This window comes from Zootoca vivipara, chromosome 12 (genome assembly GCF_963506605.1).
Source record: "Zootoca vivipara chromosome 12, rZooViv1.1, whole genome shotgun sequence".
Taxonomy (NCBI): domain Eukaryota; kingdom Metazoa; phylum Chordata; class Lepidosauria; order Squamata; family Lacertidae; genus Zootoca; species Zootoca vivipara.
This window is the reverse complement of record NC_083287.1, coordinates 23,970,464-23,995,781: the sequence shown is the minus strand read 5'-3', so window position 1 is coordinate 23,995,781 and position 25,318 is coordinate 23,970,464. Positions and strand designations below refer to the sequence as shown.

The 25,318-nt window shown below is 38.3% G+C and overlaps 1 protein-coding gene across 18 annotated transcripts in view; it reads left to right on the top strand.

The window, feature by feature from the left end:
- Nucleotides 1-25,318, top strand: part of PALS2 (protein associated with LIN7 2, MAGUK p55 family member) — a 34,988-nt gene that overhangs the window by 5,058 nt on the left and 4,612 nt on the right. For 4 of the 18 annotated variants that reach the window (XM_060280706.1, XM_060280708.1, XM_060280710.1 and 1 more), the window contains 11 exons: nucleotides 5,889-6,080; nucleotides 12,278-12,396; nucleotides 13,956-14,108; nucleotides 14,576-14,728; nucleotides 15,331-15,558; nucleotides 17,559-17,690; nucleotides 20,983-21,082; nucleotides 21,473-21,541; nucleotides 22,345-22,506; nucleotides 23,101-23,303; nucleotides 23,801-23,929. In XM_060280706.1, coding sequence (XP_060136689.1) covers nucleotides 12,280-12,396; nucleotides 13,956-14,108; nucleotides 14,576-14,728; nucleotides 15,331-15,558; nucleotides 17,559-17,690; nucleotides 20,983-21,082; nucleotides 21,473-21,541; nucleotides 22,345-22,506; nucleotides 23,101-23,303; nucleotides 23,801-23,929 — 1,446 coding nt within the window. In that variant the 5' untranslated portion in view covers nucleotides 5,889-6,080; nucleotides 12,278-12,279. The other 14 variants (XM_035129193.2, XM_060280707.1, XM_035129199.2 and 11 more) reach the window with 7 other exon arrangements.

Sequence of the window (25,318 nt, the reverse complement as noted above, 5' to 3'; positions counted from 1 at the left end):
TATATATATATATATATATATATATATATATATATATATATATAAAATCAGATGGCTGCTGGTTCTTCGGTGAGAGGCTTTTCATGAATAAATACATCATGATATCAAGGCGCAGTATATATAAGAGAACCTTTGATGTAAGAGCTGGCAATAAAGCTTGCATAGAAAACCAACCTTATTCAGTAGTTGGTACCACAGATCAGTCTTGTAAAGCAAAGGGAAGTTTGGTCAAAATGTACCTCGGAGAAACAAATGTACTGAGTTGTCTTACAGAAAATCTTGATTACTAGGAGCTGACTTATTGCCTAGCACAATGACATAGAAACTATTATTAGAAGCAGGAGTGATAACCTTTGCTCTGCATTGTTTTGGTTGAAAGAACTTTATTACACTTGGCATGGGGGATATCAGGTTTTCCTATCATCATGTTAAATCTTGCTGTGGAGGATGCAAAACCTTCAGGAGCAGCTTTCAGGGCTGAACTATATGCCATTGGAAGGTAGAAGAGAAGAAGAGTTTGGATTTGATATCCCGCTTTATCACTACCCTAAGGAGTCTCAAAGCGGCTAACTATCTCCTTTCCCTTCCTCCCCCACAACAAACACTCTGTGAGGTGAGTGAGGCTGAGAGACTTCAGAGAAGTGTGACTAGCCCAAGGTCACTCAGCAGTTGCATGTGGAGGAGCACAGAATCGAACCTGGTTCACCAGATTACGAGTCCACTGCTCTTAACCACTTACAGGTGCTGGAAAACTACACCCATAAATGGTCTTTGGCTCTTGGCCTCTGTTTTATTTTTCTCTTCCTCTTAATTATTTTGCATACCAAGCAGAGTCAGCAGCATCTGATGGGGCTCACATATTCCCCAAATGCAAATAATAATTCAGTCAAACTTAGAGGAGTTATGCATGTACTGTGAACAAAGGAATTGTACAAGGCCTCCAAAACATGCAGAAAAAACAATGTTAGAGTAAAATGTTATGGGTTATGATTAAAATGCTTTTGGCTACACCCAAATTACACTAGAAATCGTTTGTTGGAAGGACTTTTCATAAAAAATATTCTGAAAAACCCAGTATATGGAGTTCATTTTGCTGAAAGCCTTGGAGAACTCAGATAGTTTGGTGGGATGTTACTTACTTTGCTGAAGCTGTGCTGACACTTCTATGCATGGCATGTACATCTATGTTTAACAATTCTAGCCTTGGTGGTTTCTACCATAATGCTTGTCAAATGTTTGGTTGATGTCCTGTGTACTGATAACTCCCTGGGTCCTTTTTTGAAAAGTCAGTTTTTTGCTGGCTACCTTCCATTGTCTGATAGGGGCTAACGTTTTGTTAAAGGTTAAATTGCCTTGCCATTTCAGATTTTAAGTGACACCTGGTTCTTATGCTTTCTTACTGTTTAATTGATTTTCTTTTACTTTTCATTTATTCCCTCTACATGAATGTATGATTCTGTTGTATTGACAAAGTTGTAGCTTAGGTGGTTATTTTTCTTCAGTAGTGTCTGTGATGAAGCAAATAGAATTTTTAAATTAAGGTTTTTCAGGGTTGCTTTTATGACCTTCATCTAATCCTTTCCATGTCCTGAGTTAGTGCTGCTACTGAGTGTTCTTAAACAGACATCTTGGTGCCCTTTAAAATACAGTTACCTTGCTAGAGTTGTGTTCTTCCGTTTCATCAATTTGGAGAAGGCTTTTCCTTCTATAAAGTCTTCCTTTGCTTTGTAGCTCTTCCTTGGCTCTGTTTAATTATATTGGTATTTTCTGGCATTTGTCCTTTGTCAACTGAGGTTTTGATTTTTCAAAATGCATGATATTTGCACCAGTGATACAGATGTAGGTTTCCCTGGGTTACCTGGTCTAGCAAGTGAATATGGATCTTCATAATTTGATTGTATACGTGTATTTCTTTTCCTTTGAATCAATCTTCAGTTTTATTATTACAGTATTTATTTATTAAATTCGTATACCGCCCTTCACAGCATAAAAATACAAGATAAAACTCCAAAATACATAATAACAAGAACAAAACAAACCACTAAAAGGACATAAGATGTTAATCATCTTATGGTTGAAGAGCTGTATAATGAAGGTGCCAGCCAAACATCCCTGGGAAGAGCATTCCACAAATGGGAAACCACTGCAGAAAAGGCCTTTTCTCGCATTGCCTCCCCCCATACCTCTCATGGAGAAGACACATGAAGAAGGGCCTCCTATTTGATCCTTTAGTAATTTGCATGCTCTCTGCAGTAATCTGATTTTCAGCTGCGTGTATTTGGTTGTTGTTTTTTAGCCAATTCTCTTTCTTTCTGGTGCTGTTCTCCTTGAAATTGAATGACTGATACCCTGCCCACATACATGTTGAACTAAATAGTATTATTGTTGTTGCTAGGATACTTAAGCTGCAATCCTAAACTTACTTGGAGCTGTGGTGTAAACTACTGAGCCTTGGGCTTGCCAATCGGAAGGTCAGCAGTTCGAATCCCCGCGATGGGGTGAGCTCCTGTTGCTCTGTCCCAGCTCCTGCCAACCTAGCAGTTCGAAAGCACGTCAAGTGCAAGTAGCTAAATAGGTACCGCTCCGGTGGGAAAGTAAACGGCATTTCTGTGCGCTGCTCTGGTTTTGCCAGAAGCAGCTTAGTCATGCTGGCCACATGACCTGGAAGCTGTACACCGGCTCCCTCGGCCAATAACGCGAGATGAGCGCCGCAATCCCAGAGTCGTTCGTGACTGGACTTAACTGTCAGGGGTCCTTTACCTTTACCTTTTTTACCATTGAAATATTTCTGAGTAAACATGATTAGGATTGGACTATTTTTTAGATTCTCTGCACTATTTGAGTTATTTGACTTTCTATTTGTGCCTTTCAGGAGTTGCCATATGAATGTGTTAAGTCATTCTCTTGTTTTTGTAGCATTTCTGATTTCTTCCATTTCAGTTCACTAGATCCATTACTGAATTGGTTAGAAGATTGAACCCAGACCTTTCTGTTTATGATAAAAAAATTGTCTCCTCCTGCTCTTCCAAATGACCCAGCCTCTGAAGTTCCCTTAACTTTCCTCTTCTACACTAGCATTTTGAAATATGACCAGAATATCATCTTCCCTGAACCCTTGGCAGGATCCCCTTAGCCCCCTTTTCTTAGTTCATTCACACAATTTTCTTAGTTAATGGGGTCTGATGTTTGCACCATGTTGGGCAGGCATGTATTTTATTTCTGCCTGGTTCTGGAAACGAGAGCCCAAACGATTTGAAGGTAAAATAAATGTTTACATTTGTGTGATGTGTGCTCCTTGTTCAGACCTCAACTACATCAGATACTCTTGTCAAAAAATTGGTGTAGGTTAACAGCTGCCCCACAAGTACAAGTGAGCAAGACACCAGTTTCTAGAAGCTTGAAAAGCAAGTGATTTAAGCAAGCAGACTTAACTGCTAGAGCAGGCATGTCAAACCTGCGGCCCTCCAGATGTTTTGACTACAATTCCCATCTTCCCCAACCACTGGTCCTGCTAGCTAGGGATCATGGGAGTTGTAGGCCAAAACATCTGGAGGGCCGCAGGTTTGACATGCCTGTGCTAGAGTGAAGGCAGAAAGCCTGGAACAGAACTAGGGAGAATGCAGGAAATCAACCAAGTGCTCCAACTTATTTAATGGCTTTGTATGAATGACATTGTTTACTCAGAAGTTAAGTCCCATTGAGTTAATGAGGCTACCAGGTAATTGGTGTTAGGAATGCAGCTTTAGATTGTTTGGAATGTAATTAGACAAGAAATATGAAAATATTTAAGATTGTGAACTAACACAAAACAGGATGCTGCTAATCAGTTTTACATAGTAGCTCAGCCAACAGTTGCCACATGACACACTTTCATCAACCTGTGTAGGCAGGGTTTGGCAGAAAAGCCATCCTATGTAGGATGACACAAGCTTCAGCTGTAGCTCTTGCTGGATTCTTTCCTCTGAGGAGCTTACGACAGTGTTAAAGCCAGACTTGTCCAGTGTATTAATTGAACTTCTTAGCTGAACAGTGGCTCATCAGCTATCTGATGACTATACAAGGCTGGCTGTTTCCCACCACCTGAGAAATCTGAGTTTGATACAAATTAAATGTACAAATTGTCTGACACACTCTAATCTGCCTTTCAGATAATTGTTTTAACAAACTAAATGTGGATATCTGTTTTCCAGCACAGGGGAAGCTTTAGATATATAATCACTTTTTAATACTGAAAAAGCCCAAACAGTTTGATTTACAGTATAGAGTAAACTTTAGACCACTCCCCTCATCAGCAGTTTTTGAGGATTGTAAGTTAATTGATGTGGCTAAATATAAGAAACAGCATGTTTGTTTTTGTTTTAAAAAATTACAGTACTCATGTCTGATGTCCCATTGTGTATGATACCAAGACATCAAAAGACACGAACCCCACTTCTTACAGTGGTAGATTGAGATGAGAAAATTAATTTTAAAGGAAATTCATTGAAAAGTTGACAAAATGTCTTCCTTTTCAGAAGCACTTCAACTTTTTTCAGTATGTTCACTTCCTCAGTTGGCAGTCTCTTGGAAGCAAGCACTGCTATTGTTCTTTCCAATAAAATTTCTTTAATAATAATCAAAATAGTACATGCATTTGCAGCTCTCAGTTTGAAATTTGGAAGGAAAAAAGTCCCCCCCCCCTGAAAAAGGATGGAGATAGCCAAGTATTTAGACACCCAAGTTTAGCCACTGATGATGACATACCACTTACATCTGTACATATTGAAAATATGTTGTGCTGCTCATCTGAAAGATTGTAGTCACATTTTTGGTTGGACCCATCTTTTCCTTCAGACATTAGCAATTACTTAGTCACACACAACATAAGCAAGAATATTGTTAAAGTTTTGGCTGTTAAATTAGAAAGCCCGGCCATTCTCTCATATATATATATATATATATATACATATACACATATACACACACAGAGAGAGAGAGAGAATTCTTTCCTGCATACGTACCTTTGGGATTCTCAATCTTTGTTATGTAGGCTCTTTATCATGAGGGCAAAATCACTCAAGATGCCCAGATGCAGCTTTACTTCCTCTCCTGTCACTGTAATTGTGCGCTCCATATCAGTTGCTAATAAGGCACACGGGCAACCAGAGTGCAAACTAATATTTTTCTAATTATGTTTGTTGAATTATTTAGAACTAAATGAACTTGGTGCCCTGTTAGATTTCTTTTGGGATAGTGGTACAGCTTTGATATATTTTTAGCAACTTTCAGTAGGTTTGGCTTCAAGTGACTAAAGGTAGAGTTCTGGTAGCAGTGCAGCCTACTTCTGCGGTCCTTTCATCTTATACATGCAGTTATATAGCGATAGAAATCGCCTATGGCCCTTTGATTACTCCTATTGCTGTGATCATACCCCTTCCATTTCACAAGCCATAGAAAAACTTTTACAGGTTCAGGCAGTTTTTAACACTTTAATGTATTATTGGAGCATGCATTAAATCAATAGTCTGAGAAGCAGGAGGAAAGAAAAACTATGGCAGTGGGTGATGGCAAAGCAGATGCTGAAAGTTAAATGGTAAAAATAGCCATTTAAACACTGAAAGCAAGGCTTAAATCTTTCCTCGGAGGACAATTCAGAAAACTTAAAAATGTTGTCATGGATTTTTAGCTATTGCTCAGCTTGTGAATGTATCAAATAAGGAATACACACACTTAATAAGGAACACACACACTTAGTTGGACATACACACTTAATTCCAGAGCCTTTCATAATGATAGCATGGATAAGGGATTGCCTAGATAGTAAGCAGTTTGCTCGGGGAGGACCCCAGTTTGCATTCTGTATAAGCTGATAATTTCTGTCTCTGACAATGATTTTTCTTACATGACAGGTCCTTTTGGCTCTACTCTTTGCACCCTTTGTACCCATGTGTGCAGATACATCTGCGTCCTGAGAACACTTCATGGCATGCATCTGACAAAGTCGGCTCTGATCCATGAAACCTTATGCTACCACAAATGTTTGTCTTGAAGGTGCCAGAAGAATCATTAAATGTTCACAGGAGTCATCTAAAACACTTGAGGCAATTACTTAACGTTTTTGTAACCCCCAAAAGGCATCAGCTAGTATCAGCTTTGCATCTTTCATGGAAAAACAATCCCTTTGATGGTTGTTTGTATCCATATATTAATCCCTAGGATCTCCACATAGCTGCTATATATTCCTCAAAATTACTAGAGGCTCTAACAATGATGTAACATTATCTGAAATATAGGGAACTAAACCTTAACTCACCCAGTCCTCTTGGGTACAGTTGCAAAATAGAGAAATAGTTGTGGGTAACACATAACCTAGTCAATTGGCTACAATAGGATTCTGCTTTCAAGTTTATATATAATGGGGGAGGGCCCTGCAGGCACTGTGTTGGTAATCCCTGCCTTAGGAGAATCAATATAGCTGAGTTGTAGAACACATGCTTGGCATGAAAAGGTCCTAGGTGCAACCTGGCGTCTCAAGGCTAAGAACATAAAGAGACCTGCTGGGTCAGACCAAAGGTCCAGTATTCTGTTCCCACAGTGGCCAACCAAATACCTATGGGAAGCCCACAAACAGAAAATGAATGCAATAGCACTCATGTACTATAGAAAGGGCTGGAAAAGGCTGGCCTATAGGGAAGCATAGTCTGAAACCCTGGAGCGCTGATGCCAGTCAGTGCAAACACTGAACTAGATTGGCCTGTGGCAACTTGGTATAAGGCAACTTCCTGTGTTCTTCATTAACTGAATCAAACTATAATACTTGAGTTGATGCCACTTAGACCGAAGCCCTGGTTTTGAATGATCAATAAACTGTGAATCTTGCATGAGATCAAGGGTCGACTTGCACTCTGGCGCAGCATGTGCTCTATTTTCATAGTAGGGTGCCAGGAGCAAGTCAGATTTGCCCTACTCTCCAAGTTTGGATGTGGATTTATGCTGTGCATACATGTGTCCAGTCAACTTATTTGCCTGCTTTTCTGCCTGTCAAACCTGATGTGGCACATTAACATGTTTGCATGCCACACTAATGTGTGAACTGCTGTGAAACAGTGTGGCAGGTGGGAACAAGCCTGGAAAACCATTTTAACATTTGTGACATTTTCAAACCGAGGGCTTGTATTTTGTATGGTAGGAGCTGTTGTAACCCAGTTAGGGACCCAATTGGAAATCTAGCAGAAAACAAATAATGTTACCGCATCTGTGTTGTTTTCTGATGGGAGTCACTGCTTGTATTGAATTATAAGATTGTTTTCTGTCCTTCAGATGTTCAGTTTTCTCCAGTAGCTTGCAAAAGTCATAGATGTCACAGTTAATGTAGAATTGTGGCTGTGATAACAACTGTTCAGCTTGGGAGAACTATATACGTGATAAATAGTACTGGCAGATTACTAATGGCAAGCATATTCTAAATATCATGGAGTCCTAATCTATATAGAACATAGTTTTGTGGCCAGAGCAGGAAAATAGAGAGATGTAATCTGTTTAAAGCTTCATTCCTAAGTGCACTTACTTAGAAGCAATTCTCATTATACTCAGCAGGATTTTGGAGTAAGCATGCCTAGAATTGCACTGGGAATTTTTGACACTACATAGCTGCTGTGGATTATGAATAGGTAACTATGCAAGCCTGGAATAAGCAAAGGAGTGGCCTAATTTTGGAAAGCATTTTTTTAATGGCATACTTGTATTGTGTAAGAAACAATATTTAAGACTTTAATGTATCCACCGTTCTTTACACAATTCTGCTGGAAGCGCTGAATTGAAGCTACTCTTGAAGGGGAAAAATGTATCATTTCCTTCAAAATTGTAGAGTAATAGAATTTTCTCTCTCTCTCTCTCTCTCTCTCTCTGTGTGTGTGTGTGTGTGTGAGAGAGAGAGAGAGAGAGAGAGAAAGAGAAAGAGAAAGAGACCCTGAAATGAGAAACAGTTGCCTTCAACCTTTTACATTGTACCTTAAGATGAAGAATGTTTGAAATATCCTATGTTTTGCTGTGCCTCTAAAATATGTGGGGAAGGGCCATACCTCAGTGGTACCACGTCTGCTTTGAATGCTGTAAGTCCCAGGTTCAATTCCTGGCATATCCAGGTAGGAACAGGAAAGACTCCTCTCTGAAATCCTGGCGAGCTGCTGCCAGTCAGTACTGTATTGTGATAGATAGACCAGGGCCATTTTCCTAAGACGTGTGTAGCTTTCAGATTAGATGTTATAGTATCTTATACATTCACATGTAAAGACTTAGGGTTTATAACCTCGATAAATGTGAATTGGTGTTCATGTGGAATATGATGGGCATAATTCATGATAAGTATTTGGTTTCTTTAAAGATAACTTGTTTCAAGAGAACTGTATAATTTGTATGTTTACTTTAAAGAAAAGGCCTTCATGCATGGTACTAAGGAGCTATTGATTAATTGCTGAAGGATATTACCAAAGCCAATAACATGACTGGGTTCAGAAAAAGATTAGACATATCTAAACTGGTAGTCCTGATTTATAGCTATTAACCAGTATGATGACGCTCATTTGTAAGATGCCATTAAAACATTGTCTTCCTTAAGCTTAGAGTGAATTACAGTTCCATATAACTTTTCTTGTAATACATGCCCTTAGAAAGAAATTATACTGGCCACCACAGTTGAATATTACATTCTGGGCTGGACGGACATTAACCTAACATGTTAAGATCATTTATATCCTGCTGAGGAAGCCTTTGCTTCCTCACAAAGATAAATGTCAGCCACTGCATTTTAATAGTATAGATTAATATAATTTATACAAGACTGATATTATTGTTGGATACACTGCCACTGCTTGAAAATGGTTGAGATAGTCTTAATTGCCTGTATGTGGAGCTTTATATGAACAACTGTTGATAGAAGTCTGATATGAAGTTGTTTTTTAGAATGGTGGACATGAACTTAATGGATTGGGCTGGTTGCCATCTATCTCTGGATTTTGAATAAAGAGAATAAACATTCATTAAAATTGCAGACCTATCCACACACTAAATTATTCTTTTATATAATCCAAATGACAGTGTGTTAAAATAAAGGACAAATGCCTGTTGAGCAAATGAGTTTTGAAGAGCCAGCCAATCTACACACAACAGAGAAAGTCAAAAAAACTCTAGAGATACCATGGTGTCCTTCCTTGTCCCAGTTATAGCAACTGGACTGAGCCAGAATGAGAAGCCATTGCTCCTCAAACTTCCAGTGGAGTGGCAAGGATATGAGGCAAGATATGAGCAAGCCTGGTGGTAGTGGTATGAATGCAAAATTTGTGGATCTGTCCCCGGAATGGGGTGGGATGGGATGGGATGTTGGGAAGAGAAGCCGTGGTGATTCACTGCCAGTCACACTGTAATAGGTTATGTTCTAGCCATGGCATTAATTGGGTCATCTTGGGCCAGTCTCATTTCTCAGAATAGCCTCTACCTTACAGGGTTGTTTGGATTAAATAATTCGGATAGAGAGACAGTGTCATGCACATGCTCCCAAATTTATTAGAGGGAAGTTGTCCCAGCCCACTTTCAGTCATCTTCTAAAAACTAAACTGTTTAGATAGGCTTTCACAATATGAGTTTTTCTTTAAACCAGTATCTACTGATGCTTTATTTGGTCTATAAGTATCTATAAAACATAGTTAAAGACTGATTTCATTGCTACTATTATGTTGTAAGCAGCCTTGTTACATTTTATGAAATAGCATATTATTCATTTTCTAATAATAATTCATTTGCTTTTATAACAATTAACAGTCATAATGTGGGCTCATGTTGCAAGATGTGTACCTGAAATGGCCCATATCAAATAAATTACAACAGCAAGACTGATTGTGTTTTGTACAATTGGCACAATATAATTTTTCAAGAGCTACTATACATATTGATTAGGAAGTGAGCCTTGGGTTTAGTGAAGTAGATTTTTTTTTGTAACCCCCCCCCCCGGGTATATTCTCAATTATTATACAAAACTGGTTCCAGTAATAGGTATTATACAAACATCATTTGTCTCTACCACATTACTCCCTAAGACAATGGCAACTTCAGTTACTTGGTGAAACATAGCCATTGAGAGACAATTTTAACTGTGTGCCCTGTAAAGAAGTACTTTCTTTTGTCTGTCCTGAATCTTGCAATATTCAGCTTCACTGAATGGCCCCTGTTCTAGTGTGTCTGTTTTTGTTCACACCATGCATAATTTTACACACATCTGTCATGTCCTGCCCTTACTTTTTCTTCTTCTTTTATCTAACCTGAAAAGCTCCTGATATTGTAACCTTTCATCATAGGGGAGTGGATCATTTGGTTGTCCTTTTCCAGATGTTTAATACCTTTTTCTGAGGTGTAGAGACCAGAACTGAACACAGTGTAGCTTATACATTTGTCTCAAGCTTGTAGAAAACCTGTGGGTGTACACAGACATATTAGATGTGAAAAAAAAATTCTGTGCATCTTTCAAGGTCATTGAGTTTAAACATAGTGGCAGCTTACACTGGTTGTCTTGGTTTCTTTAGGCAGAACTGGAAAAATATTTTAGACGGCTAGGTGCTACTATCTGTTTCTTCAAGTTCCAGAACAGCCTCGAATATTAACTTGAATTTTCTGCCATGCCTGCGTTGCTCCCCCTGATCTTTGTTAACTAGCACAACTGCATTATGTTTCAGAAACCTTAAGAGTGATTGGCAACAACCTTGGTTTATCCACTAAAGAAAAAAACTCCCTTTGCTATCAGAATTTCTGAAAGCATAATGTGACTGTCATTAGCCTCCTACACATGCTTTCAGTGAGAACTTGTTTGCTAGGAAGAAATGGGATGCATTTATTAGAAAGTGTGGATATAGCAGCTATTCCTTAAAACCCAACTCCATTTTACTTTGAGATTGGTACTACCGTGTTTCTCACAAAATAAGACACCGTCTTATATTTATTTTTCCTCCAAAAAACACACCACGGCTTATTTTCAGGGGATGTCTTTTTTTTTTGATAAGCTTTTTTATTTTTTACCGGTATTAAGCTTTCAGAGAGTTTTGCTGGGTCGGGGCTCGGTGCGGCGCGCGCTGCTGTCCTTGCCGGGCCCCACTCAGTCGAGGCTCGGCACAGCCGGCAAGGACAGCGGGGCTCGGCGAGGCGCGCACTGCAGAAGCGCCATGCAGACCTGCTCCCACCACTACCGTAACAATACCCCAGTACGTCTTATTTTGGGGGGATGCCTTATATTTTATTGCCTCCAGAAAATCGTGCCATGGCTTATTTTATAGGCACGTCTTAAAATGTGAGAAACGCAGTATATGGCTGAAAAATTGTACTTATGGCAGTACAACTGGCCAGAAAAAGCTGGGACAAGGAAGGACACCATGGTATCTCTAGAGTTATTTTGACTTTCTCTGTTGTGTGTAGATTGGCTGGCTTTTCAAAACTCATTTGCTCAACAGGCATTTGTCCTTTATTTTAACACACTGTCATTTGGATTATATAAAAGAATAATTTAGTGTGTGGATAGGTCTGCGATTTTAATGTTTAAGGCACAAGTATACACTCACAGTTGCATTAAATTTTAGCTTATCAAAATAATCCCATCACCATTAAACAAAACAATAAGCTGAGAAGAAAAAGAAGCTACCCCTTTCAAAAACACAAGCAACAAGACTGTCAAGAACACAAATCTCATTTGAGAAAATTCCAGTAGGTTCTGCACTGTTGTAATCCATATTGCCTTTATTAAGATGTGTTCTTAACAGTCTTGTTGCTTGTGTTTTTGAAAGGGGTAGCTTCTTTCTCTTCTCAGCTTATTTTTGAACACTGCGATACCCCCTTTCTCAATATTATGCACTTAAGATGTTTTGTTTAATGGTGATGGGATTATTTTGATAAGCTAAAATTTAATGCAACTGTGAGTGTATACTTGTGCCTTCAAATACAATTGCGGGCCAGTAATTACTGGTACATCCATTTAGGTTCAGCACTACTGACCATGTCTTTTATATCTCTTGTTCTGGGTTTCATCTGTACCATAGGCACTAATAATGACTTAGTTTTTACACACTTACATGTAGACTGTTGAAGTGCTTCTTTAAAAAATAGATGATCAGATGACGTGAAAACAGTGTGCTTGAGCCTTAAATAGTTTAATGACAGTTTTAAAAGAAATATTGGCATGCTAAATTTATTCGATTAAACCTGACTTTTTAAAAAATGAGCTCTTACTCAACTTCTACCTTTTCCTCTTTGTTTTCAGCAGCAATGCAGCAAGTTTTGGACAACCTTACGGACTTGCCTCCATCAGCAGGAGCTGAAGAAATAGACCTTATTTTCTTGAAAGGAATTATGGAGAATCCTATTGTAAGATCTCTTGCTAAGGTGACAGTGTTGTTTAAAAATATATATATATAAATTAATATTCACCTTCAGAATTTAGCATGAAGGTGGGGCTGGAAAGAACTCAGTATATGGAGAGTTGCTGGACTTTATCATGTGTGCAGTGGGGCCTAGATTTCTGTGTCTATAACCCTCTTGGTATGGACCAGCAACATTCTACAGGGCAATGAGTGTGAAGAACTTGCCTCACACTCACAGCTGAATATGCTTCAAGTCCCTGTGTACAAAGTGATGTCATCCAGCATGGAAAGGGGATTGTAATGTTTTAGAACTGGATTGTTGTATTTGATGTTATAATGTGTTGAAAACTGATTTCAGATTATTTTTCCTTAATAATACTAAGTGATATAGAAATGAAATGAATTATAATTATAAGCCTTTTGAAAGGCACGAGCATTTCGGGGGGGGGGGGTCGTCTGCTCCTTTCAACCCGGTGTTCTACTCTTCCCACAGACACACTAGATATGTTTCTGGTGACTCTGAGTTCACTGGCAACTATTACTTCAGGCAGTGTCCCATATTATAGACAGTTAAGTTCACAAAATTGTATACATAATTTCAGTAAAGGAACACTGATCTGTTTTTCTAAAATTTATAATTGTTGAGGATAAATCTATACTTGTGCCAAAAAAATGAATCAAGTAGAGAATCTGATGGCTGCTTAATGAGAGAAACAAAATACATGAGTTTAAAGTTTCCATATCAGAATTCTTGAATGCACTGTTAACAGACTTTTAAAGATAAAATGTGTTTATGCTGGAAATCTGGATATCCAGATTACAGTTTGCTAGCAACATCTTCCTTGCATCAAGATCGCAAGGACTGTGATTACAATTTATTTGTATGCTGGTTTTTTTAGCTCAAAGGCACTCATAGCAGTGAAGAGCAGACTAAAGTAATAAAGTGCCATAAAAAGATCAGTGAGCAAAACAGTATACAAGACAGCAACATCACAATTCAGGAAGGCCAGAGAAAAGCCTTCCCAATGAGAATTTATGATAGCTCAGTTGGGTAGAGCATGGTGCTGATAACATCAAGGTCTCAGGTTCGATCCCCAGATGAGACAGCAGCATATTCCTGCATTGCAGAGGGTTGGACTAGAATGATCCTCAGAGTCCCTTCCAGCTCTACAATTCTGTGATTCTGGGTAAAAGGTGCTTTCACTAATCATATATCACCCACAGTTGCCAACTTTGTTGGCCTATTTATGCTTTAAGAAATCAGTTTAGCATGTATGGTGATTGTGTACAGAATTTTTTGGAAGTGAACACTAGTCACCATAACAGTTGCCAAGGTGAGGAAAAAACCTGCTAACCTTGTTTCTGTGGCTGGATACATTTCATTGGTCCCACAGAACTGTATGCTAGGCATAGTATCTTGTTTGTATAGCTAGAGATAGGGGAACCAAATAACTATTCAGAAGATAGAGTTGTATGCTAGACTATCTGAACAAGCAACTCAGAGGCAATACAGTTGGAGAAGCAGAGTTGTTAATCAAAATTTTTCCAGTCAGTGTAAGGTCTATTTTCCAATCTTCACAGGCTCATGAACGACTGGAAGATTCTAAGCTTGAAGCTGTAAGTGACAACAATCTGGAATTGGTAAATGAGATTCTTGAAGACATCAGTCCATTAATAAACAAAGATGAAAACATTGCAGAGTTGGTTGGTATACTGAAGGAGCCACACTTTTTGGTAAGATTACTTCATTCTTAACAATAGAAATACTTCCGTTCACTTACTATAATTATCAGAATCAATTTTCATCTAATTAAAGATAAAACACTGTGTCCTTTATTCAGAGAGAGTTAGTTATGCTTTGCGTCCTGCTGAAATGGAAGAAACCTCTGTTAAGCTTAAACAATTTGTTGCTCTAGTTTAAATGAAATTTAAGCACCACTTTCTAAATTGCAGCACATGCATAGGAAGAATGACCTTAAAATGGAAACTAGTAAAAAGGGGTTAACTAGAAGCTCACTGTCTTGCTCTTTTGACATGTGAGGTGAGCTTATGAAATTTTGCAGTGTCTACTTGTTCACAGAAATGTTGAAGAGTTATCACATTTCTCCTTTTCTGACTGTTGGGGCAATTATCACTTAGATAGAAACAAATGTAACTTTAGTAACTACACTGCTACATATGTTTTTTTTGTTTTTTTGCAGTCACTCTTGGAAGCCCATGATATTGTGGCATCAAAGTGTTATGAATCTCCTCCCTCTAGCCCAGAAATCAATAATTCTTCAGTGAACAATCAGATAGTGCCCGTGGATGCCATCCGTATACTTGGCATTCACAAAAGAGCAGGGGAGCCACTGGTAAGTAAATTGTGAAAGAACATTCAGTTTTCCCATCTTCCCTACATACAGAGGGGAGGAATATTTGACATGTCTGTGTATACTGACTTTCTTGCTTCTCTTAACCTATGTTGTAAGAAGATAAATGCATTCTGAACTGAAGCTATAGCCTAAGGTGGAACAGAAGTAGGGAAGGGAAAGCTTCTTAAGTGTATCTGAGTAGTTCAGAGTTTTCAAGAGCTGTTCAAACCTTTAGCTGTGTGGGGTAAAATAATGCCATTTACCAGAAACTCCTCAGGGGCCTTGGTAACAGCAAGCTTGATTATATATATATATGTTAACTGGGTAGCATACATTCTTGCTATCTACACCATTGAATAAACCTTAATGAACTCAGAATTGTCTGGAATCATTGCTGTCAGTTAGATGAAAGCCTGACAAATAGATTTTTGTTAGTCAGTTCTTATTTGAATTACTTTTCATTTTTTTTGATTTCAGGGACATAAAAATGTACAAGTTTTAACAAGTCTCATGTGATAACCAATCACAGTATTAAGAGTCTAGTTTTAAAATCTGGATATATGTTGCAGAGATAAACTGATGCCCTTCTACTGTTCATTTAGGGTGTGACATTTAGGGTGGAGAATAACGATCTGGTAATTGCAAGAATCCTTCATGGAGGAATGATAGATCGACAAGGTCTTCTACATGTGGGCGATATTATTAAGGAGGTTAATGGTCATGAAGTTGGAAACAATCCAAAAGAGTTGCAAGAACTTCTGAAGAGTATTAGTGGGAGTGTCACTCTAAAGATCCTTCCTAGCTACAGAGATAATATTATTCCCCAACAGGTGAGTAGTACTATGTTTCACTTGAAGGCACTTCATTTGTTTTCTTTCCTTTACTCTAATGTTAATTAAATCAACTATTGCAGGGGATAAATTTGGTTATATGTTTTATTTTATTTTCTTTATATTTGTGTTTGTGTGTGTGCATATTCTCATAACTATAGTAATCAGTTGTCTACAGTCAGTGGATCACCAATGGCCACTTGATGGAATATAAAATCCTTATGTAGAATGTATACTATGCAGGATTAATACGACTCTCTTGTTAGATTATAATGTGCCATAATTGCACGAGGTTTTATTTCACTTAGAATACATACGTTGCCACAACTCATCAATGTATCAACAGAGCAGGAGATTACCTTTGAAGCTACTCATTACTGTCTACAAAAGGGCTTTACGTTACTTTCCTGAAGGAGTTCTATTTTTGTGAATTCCTCTTAAATGAGAAAAAGTATATCATTTACTTGGATACCTTTGTGTCCAACATATGCTTAAACTATATACAGTTTATAGCTAAAACAAAAAAATGAGCTACATTTAGTCTTTTATAAATTCTTAGGTTAGCATTTTGTTTTTGCTCAAGATTACAACTTTCTATATTTAAAATATATTTTTTCATATTTATGAAAAATATTAAGTCTACACAGTACTAACATGTTGGGAAGCTACATTTGGCTGGCTGGGCTCTGATCCAGTTCTCAAATAGGCAGAGTAGAAAAGAAAACCTCATTGCATAAGAAGTGAGCCCATCTTTACAGAAGAAGGATTTGCTGGATCAATTTGTTATGTCAAAAGGGATATTTTTCTTTGAAAAGCACAGAACAAACTATACTGATGAAATGTTTGGAAAGTATTAGTTTTGTCATCAAATGTAAGTTGTTGGTAGACATTCAAAGTGTTCTCATTTCTTCGGTAATGTGTATCTGACTAGCGTTTACATTTTTGTTTTGATTTTCCCCTAGTATTTTCTCCCAAAAAGGCTCTTGGCAGTTTGCATTTTATAAAAAAATAAAATAAAGCAATATGCAGCATAACGTATAGAACCACCTATGTATGCTCTGCTAACCTGCAGAAAAACTGGAATAAAACACACCACATAAATGTAAACTTTAAATGCATTCAAAAAGAAGTCTCTTAAGGCTTACTATTCCATTGATAACTGAGGTGGTTGTAGTAGGAGGAGCAAGGAGGGCATATTAGCTGAGCATGTAAAGAGTACATTTCTTCATTCCGTTGGTCATCTGCAGCCTTTCTTCACTTGGAACTAAGGAGCAGGTTTCTTTTCATGGTAGATAGCAGGGATTGAGACACAAGTTTCAGTCGTGCACCCTTCTTAATTAAAAATTAATCACTGCTCTCACCTCCTCTGATTATTGTTAGCGAATGTTTGGGAAATATTTTAAACACTTAAAACATAGTTAATGCAGTCACTAAGTTTAATGCCCTCATTCATACATCACACAAGTCAAATGTGCATGAGTGAATGTGTAGGCACTCAGAGGGGAAATTGGAGCTGCTGTGCTGCTCTCCAGTTTCATTACTGTGCTTTGCTAAGACAAGTTCATGGTTTGGCTTAGTGTGTTTGAGCCCAGGCTTGTGCGTCAGCTCTCTCTAGACAAGCCACAATCTTTAACCACTGTTTACCCTATGGTGTACAGCTTGTGATTTGTCTGGAGTGAGATAAAGCACAGGTCTGGGTTCAGACAACAAGTTCAGCAAAACAATGGCTTAGCAAAGCACAACAACAAAACAACCAGGGAGGACCAAGCTGGCTGTGCTCTGCTCTCTGGGAGCCCACACACTTACTCATTTGGGCTAAGCCATGATTAGCCATGGTCGGGGTAAGTGATGTGAAAAGCAGGCCAATGTCAGCAATTTGTGCCCATTTGTGCTAACTGCTTTTATACTTGCTAGAAACCTAATTGTTTCTCTGTGCATTGTCTGGAGTTAAGCAGTAAGCATCATGTGAACTTGCTAAGCCCTTTCATTATTCATTACAGGTATTTGTTAAGTGTCACTTTGATTATAATCCATATAACGACAACCTGATTCCATGCAAAGAAGCAGGGCTCAAGTTTTCTAAAGGAGAAATTCTTCAAATTGTGAATCGTGAAGACCCAAACTGGTGGCAGGTTAGAAGACAATAAGTTTAATTCAATCTTCTCTAGACTTGTCAATTCCTAAGCTTTATTCATTCATTTATTGCATAACTTATCGTTTTGCAAAGTCTTCCTATCCAAGACTGATCTGCCTATGATTCAGTGTCTTAAGGGATTGCTTTCAAACTTCAATTGTAGGCAGCTATTTTTAATGCACCGTACATCCCCTCATGGTCAGAATTAGACCATTCATTTCAAATGGTTGCAATGAATTTTTATATCAAGAAAAATAATGGAATGAGAGATACAGGAATGATTTAAATTGGTCCACGGCTGATTTCTAGGGAGACAGGTTACCTGAGGCTGCTTTATTCAATCTGAATATAGCATGAATGTTTCATAGAAAACCTAGTGAGGAACAATGTGTGAGGTGGTAGGTTTCTTATATAAATTTAGGCTAGTGAGGTTGGCAGATTTTGTGTATTTTAGTGAGCAAAAAAGGATGTGATAGAACTTTGATATTCCCTTGGCTCTGTGATTCAAACCATCTCATTTCACTAGGCTCACTGCTGGCCATGCTCTAGTAGCTGTGGTTCATCCTAGCATTCTGTCCAGTACATTCTATTTTTTTTTTCTAGCTTTCTTTCCAGAGCGTGACTGGGGATCCTGCTGTGTAAGTGGAGATCAGCCCAGATATTTCAAGAGAAATGGAGATGGAAGAAACACTTCCTATGGAATTATTTGCCTTATTTCCATATAGCTTAGTACAATAAGCAGCTTTGCTCTGTTTTTGCTCCATTTTTCCTCACTCTCCCACCCCTTGCCAGAATATGAATTTCATGTGAATATTGTGGTTTTATTCAAGTTGTTTGGATTACATTGGTTTGCATTTTCTGACATTATTTATGGGCTGTTGGCAACATATGCAAGTTTTTGAATTTGAACTGGATTTAAGTTTATACACCAGTATAAAGAATAAGTATAAGGAGAAAGAACGACACCTGCTATCTTCAACACTTATGGTTGGGTTACAAAAGTCAAGCTTGTTTATCTTTCTAAGAGCACAATCTACTGAAATTAGAGGAAATAGTTGTGGTTTGTGTTGCTTTCTGTTCTAAATAAATTGGTAGAAAGCTTTGGAGTGCTTTCCAATGGAACTTTTCTGTGTGGTTCAGGGCCTGCAATTTGGCCCATATGGTGATGATAAGGAATCCAATGGGACTTGTATGCAAAGCACTTCAAGGATAAAGGCACTTGTGTCTGCTGTCTATCAGATGCAACAATTTTAATCATGTCAGTCTATGAAGTGATAAGAACATTACTTGGTCCTGTGGTCTTGATTCAGTTGGATTCAGTTTTTGAGGTTGAGGAATGTGGACTAGCTACTTGGACGAGTACAGCCCACTTTGTGTCTTTTCAACCCTTGCCCATCTTGATTCATTACAAACAGCCAGGGATTCATCAGCTGTGTCCAGGAAGGTGTTAAACATCTGCTTGATAGTCAAAGTGGCCCACTTTTAAAAGAGACAGTGGCTTGACTACTACTGAATAAGCCTACTCTGGGCCCAGAAGTTCTTAATTATTGCTTGGTTGCTGATATTCCTGTCCGGGCTGAATATTCAAGCACAAAGTTGCTATAGAACTTCAGGCACATGGGTCAGGCACAGTTTCTAGATCTTCTTCAGTCAGGGTTCAGGTCTGGCTTTTGAAGCATGGGCAAGCTATTGAGACTGCTTTGTCCTTCCTAGGCTGGGAGAAAAACAGAAGGAGAGCAAACCATTCTAGACCTCTCAGTGGCTTTTGATAACTGTTGACCATGGTTTCTTTCTGTATAGGCTTTATGATGTAGGCAATAAGAGGGTTTTGCAATGGTTCAAGAAGGGGGCTATGGTAGTTACTGTCTGACTCCTTGTCACTAATGCTATCAGATCCTGTAGGCTTCTGTGTTGTCTCTCCTGCGATGCACATGAGGCAGAAAATCATACCTTCACATTGGGGTCTGAACTGGTGGTGGCTAATCGGGAAAGACATCTTTGTTATGGTGGATAGCTCCTAAAGAAGCTGTGGTGTGCAGCAGCTGTAAAAAAAGTGAATTCCATGCTACGAATGATTAGGAAAGAGGTCCGAAATAAACCTCCAGCATTGTAGTGCCTTTATACAAATCTATGGTGTGCTCTGTTGGTCCACCTATACTTGGAATCTTTTGTGTAGTTCTGGATGCTGCATCTCAGAAAAGGATACCCCACAGCTGGAAAAGGTGTAGAAAAAGCCAGTCAAAATGAACAGGGATTGGATGTAACTTGCAAGAAAAGGCTCCAACATCTGGGGCTTTTTAGTTTAGAAAAAGGGTGAGTAAGGTGAGGGGGGAAGATGAACAAAGGAACATTATGTCTAAGGTGGGGGGGAAATGGTCAAAGGTTTCTCTCTCTCTCCCGTAATACTTGTACTCTGAAGTAATTTAATGAAGCTGATTGAAAAGAGATAAAGGAGAGACAAAAAAGGGAAAAAGGAAAAAGGAAGGACTCCATACAGTGCTCAGTTAAATTGTGAAATTTGCTGCCACAAGTTCTGGAGATGACCTCTAGATAGATGGCCTCTAGCTTCTTAGAGAATAGACAAATTCATGGAGGATAAGTCTAGTATGGAGTACTTGTCATGATGCAATTTCCAGGATCAGAGACAATATGCCACAGCAGCTGATTTTGACAGCAGCAGAAGGCTGTGGCTCTCATTTCTTGCTTGTGGGCTTTCAAATGCATCTCCTGGGTCACAGCAAAAAGCAGGATGCTGTAATAAATGGATCTTTGATCTGATTCTGCAAAGCTCTTCCTTGTGTTGGGATGACATTTTGGTTTGCAAAATAACAACAAATGAAGTTCTTGGGAGATTTCTGAAGAAATCGGAAGATTCATGTAGACCTCAGTCTAAATCTGGCTATAAAATGTTTGAAATTGTTTATGAACCACTTGAGTCAACTTTTCATACTAGAAATAAGACTATGAAATGAATGCTTAAACATTTAACTGGTAATAAACCAGTAGAACTACACTCTAGGGATGTTCAATGAAGAGTAAGTTGTAGTTGGGTTTTTTGGGTGGAGTGCAGGGGAGAAAATTCAAATCACTGTTTCAGAAGATCCATCTATTCTGACACCCACATTGAACTAAATGTTGAACTACTAGTAGCAGTATGTGGTGTTGCTTTAAATCCAAACATGTTGATGTAGCAAAACTGCAGCATATTAAGTAAGATCTTTGTAACATTATTAGTTGTTATTGTTGTTTTACTATGGGTTGGTGCCAAAATATGTTTAATTTGATTCCAGGCTAGTCATGTCAAAGAAGGAGGAAGTGCAGGACTTATTCCTAGCCAGTTCTTGGAAGAAAAGAGGAAAGCATTTGTTCGACGGGATTGGGACAATTCAGGTAAGGAGCACAGCAGTGTAGTTCTTTGCATCATTTCTGAATCTGCACGATCAAGAAGGTATGAATAATGGAAGTGCATCAGTGGTTTTGGCAATTACAAATTATTTGACCCAAGATAAAATAAAAAGCAAGAATTAAAACATTCACTCCCTTGCAAATTTGAGACCTTTCTGCCACCTGCTGGTACACAGGCAATATTAAGTAGAAAGCAAACTCACTTTATAAACACAAGAATTTGTCTGCTACAGCTGCACAAACCCAGTTTACTCAAGGGTAGCATAGCTTTTGCTTGTAAAAGATCATTCCAATCTTTCCTAGCAGAAGGTTTATTCTGAGTTGCAATGGAGTATTTAAAACTTTCTGTTTTTACTTTTCCCCATTAATTTTCAGGTCCTTTTTGTGGAACAATAAGTAGTAAAAAGAAGAAAAAGATGATGTATCTCACAACTAGAAATGCAGGTATATGAAATTTTAGCATCACAACAGAACAAACCCAGCAGGAACATTTTGAATCATGCTTGATTTGTGTTTTGTTTCTTAATTTATAATTTTCAACATAAGGAGAATATTAATTTGGAAAAAGGCACTTTTATCTTCATTTCCTCCTGTTATGATACTTATATATTGATCACCTGTTCTTATCCATGCCAGTCCAGAAAATGGCTCCTGGCGAAATTTAGCTTTTCTCTATTTCCATTGGTATATTCTTGCAATCTAGTGTCGTGTTTTCCAAATCATATTTGGAATATTTTATATTAATCTTGAAATTTACAATATTTCTTTGCTGCTTTTTATGATAGCTGCCTTCCCAATGGCTTCTATGTAGTATTAAAGTACAGGACATAACAAATGAAATGCAGAACCCATAATAAAAATAATAAACTCCAAAGTGTTTTCCCCATATTGTTTAGTGTTGTGGTGTAGGGAGTGGGAGGATACCCACTGGCTCTGCTCTGTGTCTGCATTCAGCACTAGTGGGCAAGGAGTCCCGTGTGCATAGGTTCCTCCATTCTATTGGGAACCATGGGGTCTTTATTATTCCCAATTGGTGTGAAGGAATGAACCCCTTTCACAATGCATGGATGTTATGATTCAGTATGTGTATGTAGACCACAAAAAGCCCAGCAAGGATGTTAGAATCCTTGGGAAAGTTCTGTCTTGGAGGAAATTGTCTGTATCCTAAGGTATAGCAAGAGTGCTGAACAGTGTCGAAACTGTATAATGTTCCACTGTCTTGTTTTTATTATGTTAAATGTGTCCAGAATTTGACCGCCATGAAATTCAGATATATGAGGAAGTAGCCAAAATGCCTCCGTTTCAAAGAAAGACATTGGTGTTAATAGGAGCCCAGGGAGTGGGCCGAAGAAGTTTGAAAAACAGGTTTATTGTACTAAATCCCACAAAGTTTGGAACCACAGTGCCATGTAAGTTGTATGTACCGTCACCCTTGATTCTGATCTTTCCCTTCTTTCTCTTGGATGCTGTTAGATTCAGGCTGGTATTATATATTGTGATGCAAGAAGAAAGCTAGAGTAACTGCAGATTAGAACACTAGAAATAAACTTGGCTTATATTTTGTAAGTAAACATTTTTACAGTGCTTTTGGGGTGGTGGTGTAGCTTTGTCTGACTAGCAGTAATTGAGTGCCAGCAAACTGCATACCAAAACACACTCGCTTGGGGAGAATAAGCTGCATGGAGCTTGGATTTATTTCTGATTAAACTTTGGGCTGTATGTTATGTAAGAATGTCTGCAGTTCTGGTTTAAAAATACCTTGACAATTTTGTTTATAATAAGTGACATTTGATGTTTCTGTTCAGGAACTTCTCAGATTTTTGGTGCCAACATTTGAGAATACAAATTGGTAAAAATGGGGACCCCACCCTTGGATGAAATGCCATTCCGCTCATGTAGGACACGTTTTGGATCTGAGCCCTGTAAGATCCAATTGCATGAATACACAAGTGGCGATGTCAGTCTAACTTTTGATGTGTTGTGCATTTGTCAAACTTATCTAGTTACATCACGAAAGCCAAGGGACGATGAAAAAGATGGTCAAGCCTACAGGTTTGTGTCCCGAGTTGAAATGGAGGCAGATGTTAAAGCTGGAAGATACTTGGAACATGGAGAATATGAAGGAAACCTTTATGGCACCAAAATAGATTCTATCCTTGAAGTGGTTCAGACTGGAAGGACATGCATCTTGGATGTAAATCCACAGGTATGCCGGAGTAATACTATATTCAAATAGAGAAGCAAAAGGAGAGATTGTATAGCTGACCATATGAAGGCAATTTTAACCTTAAGAGAGCCTCTGCATTACAGATAGTGACTATAATCCCATTAACTAAGCAGTGAAGGGAACATTTGATTTACAGATGCCAAAGCATAGCAGAACCCTTCTCATTAAAAGTGCAGCTAAAGATACTGTACTCCAGGGCCGCAGCCTTTGGCCATCATTAGAGAAGCAAGTAACACTCAGTTATGACGTTACATAATTTCTTCTCACTATTTGCTAATTTATTTGAACCATGCAAGGCTGAATTTTAATATTTTAAATGGGAGAGGTGGATATTATGTATTAGTAAGGTAGCACTTTTGCACACTGCCATCATCTTAAAGTTTCCTGCTTTTAGTGTATGAAGTTGTTTGCACTAATGCTCCTTTCTAATTAATCTCAGAATGTTGTGTGATCTAGCTGGTGCTCTCTTTCTCTAGGCGCTTAAAATATTGCGGACTTCAGAGTTTATGCCCTACGTAGTGTTCATTGCTGCTCCAGAACTTGAGACATTGCGTGCCATGCACAAAGCCGTGGTAGATGCAGGGATTACAACCAAACTGCTTACAGTAAGGCAAATCTAACTTTTAAAAATGTATATATGAACAAACTAACATTTCTATGCCTTGTGTACTTGGTGGGCACCTTCAATCCCTGTGTTTCTTACCTTTCCTGGGTTTTTACACCATGAATGCTTCCATGAATTGCTGCAGGTGGTACTTTTCCTTCCCCCTGATAACTGCTGCCTTCCAGAAGGTCTAGGTAGGTTCATGGCTTTCCTGAGTGATGTTCATAATGGGTTTTTAAAAACCTCCCAATACACAAGGATTGGGGTGTGTGGATAAGGTTAATGCAGCAAGTAAAGTTAATGCAGCATTTCCACGAAATGTGGCTGTTTAATTGAAAGATGGCCATACACCTTATTTTTGTGAAAGGATGTGATCTTAAAGATGCATTATATTATCTACTTATCTTAGCATGGCACCTGGGTTTTTTTCTTCCATCCCTCAATAAAATCACTTGGGGTAGAATGCATTAAAACAATGAAAATAGAAAGTATATGAAAGCTGCGCAATGAAACATCAGGAAGAACAATGAAATCAACCCATAAATTCACCAGTACTGTATGAGTAAAACCATAATCAGGATGACTTGCTTTACATGTTAAAAACAGCTAGGCAAATTAAAAGGCATTTCCCTGGTGCTAAAATTACATAAAAAGAACTTGAAGAGTAAAGGCTCCCTGGGAAGTATATTTCTCAGGTGGGGCATCTCCCAAGTCACCACTCATATATAACTTCAGATAGAGGAGGGCCTTAGATGATGATCCCAGAATTTGAGCAGCTTTGTGTGGTAGAATGCTGTCCTTCAGGTACTTGGGTCCCAGGCTTTTTAGAGCATTATACGTATATAATCACTAGCTCTTTGAAATGTATTTGGCAACAAACTGGCATCATTTGTAGGGTTAGCGGTGAGATATGTTGGTACAGATGCAGCTGCTTCACTGTGTTACTAACTAAAGTTTTCTGGGGCTTTTTCAAGTGCACATGCATTGTATTGCTGTAATCTGATCTGGAGGCAAGAGTGCTGCTTAAAAAAATATTTTCAGAGTTGGCTGATTCAGAGCTATAGTCAACTTACTAACGTGCAAATACTATTCTAGAGTATTTATATGTAATTATGGACATCAAGAGGATTTTAGACCTTCATATAATAAATATAGTATATTCATGCATTGAATAAAACTTGTACTCTTTAGGATATCATTGCATTTCTAAGCCTGTCTCTACCACATTTTGCTAAGAAGCATTCCCACTGAGATCCTCAAGAATGTCTTCTGAATAAATTATGTTTAAAATCTGGCTGCCAGTTTTAAAACCTTAACTGAACAAAAACAAAAGCAGAATTTATAGTTCCCTTTGCTTTTAAGATCATGTTTTTATTTGTTTCAATCTTCA